Raw genomic sequence first — 12,803 nt, forward strand, 5'->3', positions numbered from 1 at the left:
AGTCGAGTTTCTTGTAAAAGATGACAAATATTATTTTAAAGCATTTTGATAAAAAAAAAAAACACCATTAGTTTCGAATCATCCTGAGAAAATTTTTTTTTTTGAGAGTATAAGATGCAAAAAAAATCTTAGGAAATATCAACAGTTTAGCAATAAAATTTCTGCAACATTTTTTTATTTTAAAAATATATTTTTTTATATTTCATTAAAATTCGAAAATAATATCGACCTTACAAATTGCAAAGATGGCGGCTCCCTACTCACAATTTTCCCCCAGTCCGACTCCAACGGTAAATGTCAGTGTAGAAGCTGTCTTAGAAAGCCAAATTCAGGAAGTCAGGGCAGTAGAAAAGCCAGAAGCACCAGAAGGTCATGAAATTCAAGAAATATATGTACCGTAAGTAAATTTATATCTTTTAATTCATATTTGTGATGCAGAGGAATGAAAAGCCTCTTGTAGGTTTGAAGATGATAAAAATATGATATAGATGAAGATGATAATTTTTTTATGGTAGGCCTATTTTCAGATTGTAACAATCAAACATTGTGCATTTGTGACTCTAAGTGCTAATGATAAAACTGATTTCGTTTGATTTTGCTAAGAACAGGTCCGGCACTAGTTAGAATAATCTAACTGTGTCTAAGGACTAGGGTTGGATACCGTTAAGGATGAAATGGTACGATACCATACCGGTATTTTTGAAACGATACGGTATTTTTAACGATACGGTACTATACCTTGATGAATGAGAATAAGGGTTCATTTCATAACAAATATGCTTTCACCAATCATCAACCTTTCAATGTTATAACCTAAAATGAGCTTATAAACTATGTTTATATTTCAACCTTTTAATAAATGACCAACAAAACAAATAAATTGAATCTCAAATTAATTTGAATAGATACATAATCACAAGTATACACAACTTCCGTGGTTGCTAGGACCCATTTTGTTTGGTCGCACTAAACAACGAAACATTAGAAGATGGATAGAAATGCACGTCACATATTTGCGACATTTTGCCTTTTTAATTTACATTTATTATCAGTTTTTATTAATTAAGTTAAAACACGATTAATTTTAATGTATTTAATTTTTTTAATAAAAGAGATATACGTACTGATTTACCTCGAATATCGGCAGTCGAAAGCAAGTGTCGTACTAAGCATCCATTTGGTTAATTAGCCTATCCTTTCAATGTGCGGAAAATTCTATTTTAGCGAGTTTTAAATCATTTTGAATGTATTAAAATGTTTCTAAGATTAAGAAAAAGTACCGTTATTAGTACCGGTATTAAATGAAACAGTATTTTACCGGTATTTTTTAAGTAACTATTCGGTATACGGTATTGGTACCGAGTACCGGTATCCAACCCTACTCAGGACAAGCCCTCACCACAGTTAGAATACGTCCCATATACTTGCAATGTAGCAAATCGGAGTGGATCCATTCCGAAATGATTTTGAAGAATACAAAAGGAGTTGCACTGAAAATAACAACCAAGTTAATCATAACAAACCTTTTTGAGATTGTATATGCCTTTTAACCTAAAAAATAATCCATATAAATACAAAAATTCAACTCAATTATCAACGTTTTTTCCTCGCTTCAAATTTAACGCCATGTTGACATTCGGAACTCTCTGGATTGTTCATAGAAAATGCACAGAGTTCGAGTTATCGCCCGTGTTTATTTTGCAACATTGCTAATACACGGAACGAATTCTATCGTTAAACTGGGTCAAAAATTCAACTCATTTTCTCAACGTTTTTTCCTCGCTTCAAATTTAACGCCATGTTGACATTCGGAACTCTCTGGATTGTTCATAGAAAATGCACAGAGTTCGAGTTATCGCCCGTGTTTATTTTGCAACATTGCTAATACACGGAACGAATTCTATCGTTAAACTGGGTCCGTAGGACAATATCATTTTAATGATAATGTTCTATCTAGTCCGGCACAATCTCTTGATTTAGCTATATAGCTTGATTTAGCTATATAGCTTTATTAAGCTATTCAGAATAGCTTGATTTAGCTATTTTATCACACTTTTTTCTCAGATGTGTTATTTTCTCAGCATTCACTAAAAGTCGCACCTTGGTGCAGTGATAATATTCAACCTGCAACTCTTTTGAAAATAATGCATGTAAAACTCACTCATCAAATTACGTCTCCTTAAGAGACTTTGTACTCAAAGTTCTAAAAGTTTTGGGGCAGCTATAAAGCAATTGATACAGTTACTTCTTCATTGAAATTATAAAAGAAGCCAATTATGGTCGACAAGATAATTGATTGGTAATAATTCAGTACAATGAAAAACAATCATACTTATCCACGCCTTAACACACACAAGGTGGTGTACAGTTACTCAAACAATGGAAATTCATCTTTTGCTTAAAAGTATTCAAATGCTGCAATGTTAGAACTATCTTTGATTTCAGTTGTTGTTTTGATAGTCCATAGTACATATATGAATAGTAAAATACTTGTGACTTTTTGTCTATTTTTACAAAAAACATTTTTCTGAAAAACTGCACATAAATAGCTTTATCAAGCTATTTTGAATAGCTTAATAAAGCTATATAGCTTTTTCAAGCTATATAGCTAAATCAAGAGATTGTGCTGGACCTGAAGAACTCTAACCATGCAAACATTATTTTTCAAGTATAAAAAATGCTGTCAGCTGGCCAGTGGTCACCCATCGCCTTTTTTCTTTAAAAAAAAAAAAAAACAAACAATCAAACAAACCCCATAATGTGAATCTTTTGAAGAAGTATAGTAAACAATAGAGTAATTTTTAAAAATGAACACTGATTTAGCAAATTCACAATGATAATGACCTTTTCACATTTTGCAATGTTTTAAAAGCTAATCCACTTCTGGTAAGAATTCTTTCACAAAATAATCAGTAAATTGATATTTTTCCCTTACTAGACCACTGTCAATGTCAGAGAATCTGACAAAGTTGGCACAGAAAATTGATTTTTACAAAGATGAAAGTGATGAAAAAGGCAAGCCAACATCTGAAGGAGAGAAAGAGGAGGAGGAAAAGACAGTGGCAGCCTTCCAACCCTCACTCTGGCCCTGGGACTCGGTCAGAACTAAACTCAGGTGAGAGGTCACAGAGTTTCCGAAAACCAATTATTCCTATTAGTCATTCGGGCTGATGACTTAATGTGTTTTACCAGTCCGAATAAATTTTATTATATTTCATGATGTTATTCAAAAGAAAATGGCATTGGTTTATAGTACTCAAATTGAGTGTGTAAATCTTTCCGCAGATCATTACAACGCCAATTTTGAAACCAGGGGTATGCCAATTAAAAAGTTCAAGCACTAGCCCATGGGCTAGTGTCAGCAATAAAGTCACTAGCCCCAAGTAAAAAGTTGCTAGCCAGAATGTAAAGGGGGGGGGGGTAATAACTAATACAGTCAGTACTAAACTCAAGTGAGAGGGCAGGGCTCAGTAAGAACTAAACTCAGGTGGGAGGGTAGGGCTCAGTAAGAATTAAACCAAGATAGGACATCTTCGCTAGCCAAGGGTTTCTGATATGCTACTCTCCTCATAAACCCTTGGCATATGGTGCTGACAAAAGACGGGATTGTTTTTGTCACGTGATCGTGATTCTTCCCAGGTACGCACAGATTGTGTCATCGACAGAAATAAAAAGCGTATTTAAAAAATTTTGTTTTTAAAGAATAATTAACAAGAAGGTATCGAGTTATGTTAATTTGTTATTTAAACATGTAATAATGCAAATCTACATCTTCAGTATAGATTCTTAATCACATATTTTGCACGTAGCTTTAGATATTGGATGACACCATATAGCTATTCATAGAATGGCATGTTACCTTATGGATCATTGTTTACTTGCATTTTACATTACCGATATTAAAGAGTCAAGATATATCCCGAACGCAAATATCGTCATTTACAAAAAACAATTGCTGATTGGTCGAACGATGTCGATCAACTCCAATCACAACTTGAGAAAAAAATCCCAACTTTTTTTCAACACCGTATGTCAAGGGCTTATGAGGAGAGTAGCGTATCAGAAACCCTTGGCTAGCGAAGATGAAGATAGGAGGGATTGTCATGTAACAAAATCTTATTTTTGTTTCACTATTTCCTGGATATATGACTTTTAATCTTGATATTTTGTTGGTTAATCACATTTGAATTAGATATATATGATTTTTTTTTACTTTCAGAACATCACATACAGAGATGAGTGTACTTCTTGATATACTTAATATAGCATCCAGTAAAGAGAAGCGATACATGGTACTAGATCCTGTCCAACAGAATGCTCCCGATCCAAAGTTAGCAATACAGCTTATGTCAAAAAGAAGGGTAAGTTAACCATACAGCTTATGTCAAAGAGGAGGGTAAGTTTACCATACAGCTTATGTCAAAGAGAAGGGTAAGTTTACCATACAGCTTATGTCAATGAGAAGGGTAAGTTTACCATACAGCTTATGTCAAAGAGAAGGGTAAGTTAACCATACAGCTTGTGTCAAAGAGGAGGGTAAGTTTACCATACAGCTTATGTCAAAGAGGAGGGTAAGTTTACCATACAGCTTATGTCAAAGAGAAGGGTAAGTTAAACATAAAGCTTGTGTCAAAGAGAAGGATAAGTTTACCTTACAGCTTATATCAAAGAGAAGGGTAAGTTAACCATACAGCTTGTGTCAAAGAGGAGGGTAAGTTTACCATACAGCTTATGTCAAAGAAAAGGGTAAGTTAACCATACAGATTGTGTCAAAGAGAAGGGTAAATTTACTATACAGCTTATGTCAAAGAGAAAGGTAAGTTTACCATACAGCTTGTGTCAAAGAGGAGGGTAAGTTTACCATACAGCTTGTGTCAAAGAGGAGGGTAAGTTTACCATACAGCTTGTGTCAAAGAGAAGGGTAAGTTTACCATACAGCTTGTGTCAAAGAGAAGGGTAAGTTTACCATACAGCTTATGTCAAAGAGGAGGGTAAGTTTACCATACAGCTTGTGTTAAAGAGGAGGGTAAGTTTACCATACAGCTTGTGTCAAAGAGGAGGGTAAGTTTACCATACAGCTTGTGTCAAAGAGAAGGGTAAGTTTACCATACAGCTTGTGTCAAAGAGAAGGGTAAGTTTACCATACAGCTTGTGTCAAAGAGGAGGGTAAGTTTACCATACAGCTTATGCCAAAGAAAAGGGTAAGTTAACCATACAGATTGTGTCAAAGAGAAGGGTAAATTTACTATACAGCTTATGTCAAAGAGAATGGTAAGTTTACCATACAGCTTATGTCAATGAGAAGGGTAAGTTTACCAGACAGCTTATGTCAAAGAGAAGGGTAAGTTAACCATACAGCTTATGTCAAAGAGAGGGTAAGTTTACCATACAGCTTATGTCAAAGAGAAGGGTAAGTTTACCATACAGCTTATGTCAAAGAGGAGGGAACGTTTACCATACAGCTTGTGTCAAAGAGGAGGGTAAGTTAGTAATAGTGCTTATGTCAAATAGAAGGGTAAGTTAACCATACAGCTTATGTCAAAGAGGAGGGTACGTTTACCATACAGCTTATGTCAAAGAGAAGGGTAAGTTAACCATACAGCTTGTGTCAAAGAGAAGGGTAAGTTAGTAATAGAGCTTATGTCAAAGAGAAGGGTAAGATAGAAATACAGCTTATGTCAAAGAGGAGGGTAAGTGTCTGTGTGTGTCAGAGTGCTTACATGCTTCATGAAATATGCATGTGATAGCTATAGAATTCTAATTTTATATCATCATGAACTATTCAAACTTAAAGATGTACCTTTATTGTACACCACGAAATATCAATGTTTGTTTGAAATTAATAAGAAATTTCATGTGAAGTTTATCAAAAGTGACTTGTGTATTTGCAGGCCCTACAGTCAGCAGCCAGTGTTCTTCAGTCTGGTGCAGAAAGGTTACGGAAATCACAAGCTGAAATCAACAGCAAAAATGACTTCCATCTGGAACTTTTAAATGTGCGACAGAGTTGGAGACTTAAAAAGACGGGGACCTCCATACTAGGGGATCTCAGCTACAGATCAGGTAAACCTTCATCTTAAACAACTTAATGCATTGCTAATTAAAGTTTTAATATCTGCACAGTAAGTTGCATTTTAGGAAAAATTTCCTTCAGTCAGAATTTCTTTAATTATTTAAATATATGTAACGATATTGAAACTCAACTCTCTGCTCTGCTTTTATGTATCATGTGTAAGTATTACTAAGTAAACTGCTAAAATATGAATACTGATTTGAGTGGGTTTATCATTTTAATACAGTTGGATCACGGTATTTACATAATGGAGTGTTTGAGGTGGTAAAGAGCTCAGATCTGAATGCTGAGGGGGAGTTTCTGGCCCAGCGGGGGAGTCTGGATGTTGTTGTCCCCACAGAGTTAGAAGGGGCTGCATACATACAAGTGGAGGTTAAATCTGTTCCAGGTAAGTACACACCTGTGCAATACAAAAATTGAGGTATTTAACAAATAATCAAAGAACATAATCTTTTTTGCATATAATTTCTAAAGTAATATCAACTAGCAATCCTGTACATACTTTTTGGTTATTTTTGTTTTTTGCTGTTATCATCTAAGCATTATTTGTATTGTTCCCCATGTCAGTGACCCAGTGTGAGTTGTTTCCCATTTACATATATCTAGCCTGTTCATCTGCTTATTCACATTTTTTTTGTTTTTTCTAGACACCATGGATCTGACAGGTGCTATACTTAAAATACCATCAGGAATTGGTCCAGTACGAAGTGAAACTTACTGGCAGCAAAAGCTAGAGAAAGCACAGAATGTCCTGTTCTGTAAGGAGATCTTTGCACAGGTAAAATATTTGTAAATATGGTGGTGTCTGTAAAAAATTAATAATTTTTGCCTAACTTTTCAAATTGAGACTAATTTGGAACATTGTATTTCATTCATTTATTCTCGTTTCACTGACTATTGAATTAATGTTTTAAATATTTTTAAAGTTGATATTTTCCTTGTATAGCTGGCCAGAGAGGCAGTTCAGTCCAAATCCTCTGTCCCTCACCTGGTGGTCGGGAACCAGATAATCACCAATGTAAGTCACTCACAGTGTAAATTTGTAACGTAAACATGTAAACCTTCTTTGTTCTAAATACAAAATAATTACAACACTGAAATCTTTACAAATGTCTTAAAAAATGTTATCATTAATTAAACAAGAATCTCTCGTCCCTCCTTAAGAGAATATGAGTCTCGAGATTAGTTACTTAAATTAGGAACAGACCCTTATAAAATACCTGCATTTTTGGACAGGTGTTTCCAGGTATACAACTCTCCATTGTCTTGTGTCACTCCACAGGAAAAGAAAAAGAGAAGAAGGTATCTATTGAATGATCAAGCTCCATTTTTTTCTGTCACATGTGTACTATTACATGGAATTTTCAGCTGTGTAAGATGAATTGTTTTAAGTGGGAGCTGTGACCTGTAGTATGAACTCATTACAGCTTCCTCAATATAAAATGGACCACAACCATGTGTTAGAACACTCACTCCACCAGCTGCTAAGAGAGAACCACTTCAAGAACATTAACTTTCCTGCCCCTCACCCTGTGACAGCTCTGGTGGGACTGACCAAGCGCCGGAGACTTGCCGGACCGAATGCTCTCAGTCGTAAACAGCTGATGGAGATGTCAGAAAGGTCAGATAGGTCAGGTGTCAGAAAGGTCAGGTGTCAGAAAGGTCAGGTGTCAGAAAGGTCAGGTGTCAGAAAGGTCAGGTGTCAGAAAGGTCAGGTGAATACTGATCTCACTGAAATTTGATTTACAATAATAATAGAAAGTTATTAATATGTAGAGGCGGAAGAGAATTTGGTTTAATAAAATCCAGCTTGTATCCATATTGCTCGAATTATATAGTGTGAAAATGGAGTCCATTTATCTAGATGTACAAATGACACTAATAATCTTAGCAGCGTAAATTTTAATTTCTGTGAAACTTAAAATTTCTTTTAAAGAGAAGTTATCAATTAAGAATTTTATTTTTCTTTTCAGTGAGAGCATGTTGGATCAAATCATCAAGCAGACAAAGCATAATGTCCTCCGGTTAAGGTCAGTATTCTACTCTTTTTGTTTGATGGGTGTGTGCCATGAAACAGGCAAACTCTAATGAATAGACCATCTTAAGAGTTATGTTACTGATATGACTGGATTTACTTTTCAGGACAATGCAGACCATTGATGGGTTTGCGGCCACTTTGTCTGACCCCCAGTTGACTGTCCACTGGAGTTGTTGTAACAGCAGTACAGAGGCCAGCTGTAGGGTCATCATCACATCTCAAGGTTATGACCTCAGGTAAGTCAAAGTAGGGTCATCATTACATCTAGAGGTTATGACCTCAGGTATATCACAGAAGGGTCATCATCAATACTCAAGGTTATGATCTCAGTTCAGTTTATATGTTATTTATTTACAGTGTGGCACAGTTTTGTAATTATCATCAGTGTGAACAGTTTAGTTTATATGTTGTTGTCTTTTTTGCAGGGTATGGCACAGTTTTGTTATCATCATTGGTGTAGACAGTTTGAAGGTCATCATTAAGGAGGGAAGAGTTTTCTTTTTATCCTTTGAGGAGAAAGAACTACAAGACTTTATTATGTGGCAGGTATAAAACCTTAAAACACTCTCTTCATAAGACTTTCACATAAGAGGCCAGCTGTTGATCTAGTAATTTCCAGCTAATTTCAATATTCGTATTTAAAACTTAACTAGTAATAGTTCAACAATCATATATTTTGACTTATTACATTAATTAGTAATTATTTGCACTAAGAACATGTAACATATAACTAATCTTTCTGTTTCAATGTTGCATATTGACAGAAAAAACTTACAATCTGAATGATAGATAACACCTTTAGTAAAAGTTATAATAGTAATTGTTAAATCTAAATTTTATCTGCAGTAAGAGTATATTTATTTTGTTTTATAGGTATCTCAGCACCAGATCTCAGTGTCACAGAACTTAGCCCGTCTAATGGGTTGGCAGATCATGAGTACTAGTACAGCAATGGGCGTGTCTGACCTAGAATCTTCAGGGACCGCCTCCTCCCTCATCCTAGCAGCTCCAAATAAAGAAAGGTCAGCATTTTGTTGAAATAATGTACAAAGAAATGTACATAACCAAAATGCAGCAAAGTACATCTTTGAAAATAATTTTCTTTACTTGTGAACACAAAGCAGACAAAATTCATATACATGTATTTTGATTATAACAAGAGAAGCCCCTTTTTTCAAAAAAAAAATTAATGTTCAGATCATTAGGAAAGGGGGTATGTAGATCATGTACAGAAAAAAAAATGTTTCAATTTTTAAATGTACAAGTAATTGTTAAAAGATGTACCTTGACCTATGGAGAGAATGATTACAGCCATTTATGCCTGCTGTTCAATCTTATTTATGTATAATAAGTAAAATATATTTTAAATTAAAAATGTTGACAAATGAACCAGGTACAGATATATTACTATTTTTCATTAAAAAATTATATATGTAGTGCGTAGATACTCATTTAACAGATAATGATTCATAAAAATTGATTTTTATAGGATTCTTGCTATAAAGAGTGGGCCGTCCAGTGGAATTAAGGTGTTCCTGCAGTTATCACAGAAAGACAACAAAAACAGAGTTATCCTTCCTGATAGTAAATGGCAGAGTGTAGGAGCTGACTTTCAGCAGGTGGATCTGACCAAATTCGAGGGCCGGAATTTTGCCTCTAAACTAGAACTGTTATTAGCTACATTGTCGCATGATTCTTCACAAAATTCATCCCAATAAAAGTAACTTATCTCAAACTTAAGTACTATTTCGTTTTTGATGGTAACCTGCCACTGATTGCAGTTGATTTCATCCATTGAAATGACTCCTTTTTTAGAAAGTTTTACGGTTGTGTATAGTACAAAAAGGCTTTTATTCATTTCATTTTCATGTACTTTGAGAATTGAGAATACATGGTGTATATAAAAAGGCAGTGACATGCATAAGTGACAATGGGATTGCACTGTAAGTAACAATTCAGTGTGACAACAGCCGCTTTGAGTTATAAGTGACAAACACCACTTATTATGTGATTTTGAAGGGTAGATCCACATGCGTGATTGACAAAAAAGTAACTGGCTTTATATGCACAAAATTTTGTTCCTTTTTGCTAAATAATGTGAAGTATAATTTGTAAATGTGTTTTTGTCTATGGAGAGTAGGGCTGTGAATTGAGCAAAAAAATTTGATTAGATATGATACAATATTTTATGAAGCGATATTCGATATATTGGATTCTTAAACAAGTCTATCAAAAATCTCTTGTATATCATTTAATGCATAAAATTCATAAAAATAATGAGTGTCAAAACCTATTTCAAAGTTCTTGTCTTTCCATCATTACAAAATACACTTCAAATTCAAACTTTAAACGGCTGTAAAACCAACATGTTAAAATATAGTTGACTATGTAATTTGTAATAATTATCAAAGATATCCTATTTCCTTAATTCAAAACAGTCAAATATAAATTTTAGTGATTGAAATTCTCAACTTTTTCACAGAATTATAAGAAAAACTGCCTGTCCTATACGTATTGGAAGTTTTTTTTTCGATAGGATACATTCTTGAATATCGGTACATATCAATATATTGACACAGCCCTAAATTGGAGAGGTCCCTTATTTTTATAAACATTCTCGTACAACATTGCAGTTTTAAGCTCACCTGAATGAAAAGCTCAATTGAGCTGATCAAATTTGTCAATGTTGTCGTCATGGGCATCATAAACTTTTCACAGTTTCATTATCTTCTGCAGAACCACTGCGCCATTTTCAACCAAACTCGTCACAGAGAATCCATGGGTAAAGAGAATTCAAGTTAATACATTGGGTGATTTTATCAATTAAGAAATGGTAAATATTCAATTGCATCTTTTAAAACTAATCTTCTCAATAATCACTGGGCAAGGAAAAAAAAACTTATGTGAAAGCTTCATTACGTAGTGTAGATTCAAGTTTGATCAGTTTTGACTACATTGAGGACAATATAAGATACTGTGACATTGAAACTTAATATCCTCAATATCTGAATGGTTAGTTCCTGGCGACAAACACATTCAGTAGCAATAATGCCTGTAGTTTTTCACTCTCTGCAAAATGACCATGTCGTTGGCATATATTACAGTAGTACAAAAAGATTTATTTGTAATAATTGTAATGACACAATTCTATAGTGACTACTATAATGATTTAGTACAACGTAAGGATTTTGACTTAAGCTTAAGATCTTTCATAATGTCTATTGTCCAATAACATTTTAATTCGAAAGCCTAAAAGTAGAAATTCACTCAAGTGATCAACCATGTAATGAAAGCAATACTAATATCAAGCAATACAAATGGGACTCAGAAAAATCCGAACATACAAAGAAAACATCGATGTTGAGAAACTTAAAGACTTAAAAAAAACTTACAGACAGAAGTTTTACAACTAAAGGAAAATGTTGAAACTGTCCAAAATGACGATATAAACAACTTTTCTAGTAAATTGCGTGGTTTATTTCCATCTACAGCAGAAATTACACACTAGATGTGAAACACAAACCAAAATTGAAAAAAACAATCAAAAAGTTAATAGAATATGGTACAATGCGCCATGTCGGACTGCAAGAAGAAAATTTCATTTGACTAAACGACTCCACAATAAACATAAAACCCCGGAAAACCGTGAAACATCCCCAGTAAAGAAAGCGATGGATAAAAGCATTAAAGAGGATTCTCTGTCTATAACATCGAAATTAGGAAATCTTAAGAAAAAGTAATATTTGGGAATATTTTGGAGAATTTTGAATAGTCAAAAGGGTAGATGTAAAACTGAATTCGATATCAAAGCAATTCATGATTATTTGGGAAAAAAATAAATGCAGATAAAGATGATGATAGTGCCGTAGATGATAACGATATTATTATTTTCGATGTAATAACTCTTCTTTAAATTGTCAGATCTCTGCTGAAGAAATTTCGCAAGCAGTTAACAAACTAAACCAGGGTATGATCAAGTTTGTAATGGATATATACGTACAACAATAACATGTTTTGCCACAATAATATGTTGAATTTTTAATTTTAAGTTTTATACTGGTATTGTACCAAAGGAGTGGCTTAAATTACAGACCAATAACACTGTTAAGCTGTGTAGAAAAAGTATTTACTAATATTTTAAGTGAACGTTTAAAAATTTTGCAGATGATTTAGAAATGATTACTGAAGCTCAAGCTAGCTTTCGAAAGGGATATGTGGTACAATTAGATAATACATTGTTAATAGATTTTTTTGTGTAGATTTCTTTTGGCAAGAAAAAAATATATTGTATATTCATTGATTTCAGACAAGCATTTTATACTGTATGTAGATCTGGTTTAAGGACTAAAGTGTTAAATGGTAGTATAGATGGTAAACGTTTAAGATTTATCAAAAATAGAAAGATTTCTTTTGCAGAATGACATTGAAGGGTATACGAGCTTTAGTAAGAAATTTAAAATTGAAATGCATGACTATGTTTAAACTATTTATAATTTTTTATGCTGACGACAGTTTTATTATTTGACAAACCATAGGATTTATTTTTTCTAATTATTGTGATCATTGAAAGCTTAAAGTAAATACAGACGAGACTAAAATACTCATTTTTTCTAGAGGAAGAATTCTAAAGAAAACACTTTTATATAAAGGTGCACCAATTAACATTGTGAAGGTATTATTATATTATTAGGT

At 33.6% G+C, this 12,803-nt stretch overlaps 1 protein-coding gene across 1 annotated transcript; it reads left to right on the top strand.

The window, feature by feature from the left end:
* Positions 1–231: 231 nt before the first annotated feature.
* Positions 232–9,846, top strand: LOC133177002 (mediator of RNA polymerase II transcription subunit 17-like). Its single transcript, XM_061312083.1, has 14 exons — positions 232–397; positions 2,939–3,115; positions 4,220–4,361; positions 5,892–6,063; positions 6,300–6,461; positions 6,721–6,851; positions 7,020–7,091; positions 7,310–7,375; positions 7,501–7,694; positions 8,047–8,103; positions 8,216–8,347; positions 8,537–8,657; positions 8,985–9,133; positions 9,601–9,846. The coding sequence occupies exons 1-14, from the start codon at positions 246–248 to the stop codon at positions 9,827–9,829; spliced, it is 1,956 nt and encodes a 651-aa protein (XP_061168067.1). The 5' UTR covers positions 232–245; the 3' UTR covers positions 9,830–9,846.
* The last annotated feature ends 2,957 nt before the right edge of the window (positions 9,847–12,803 follow it).

The sequence above is a fragment of the Saccostrea echinata genome, unplaced genomic scaffold, assembly GCF_033153115.1.
Source record: "Saccostrea echinata isolate AGI-Se365-2 ecotype Australia unplaced genomic scaffold, CSIRO_AGI_Sech_v1 ptg000002l, whole genome shotgun sequence".
Lineage (NCBI taxonomy): Eukaryota > Metazoa > Mollusca > Bivalvia > Ostreida > Ostreidae > Saccostrea > Saccostrea echinata.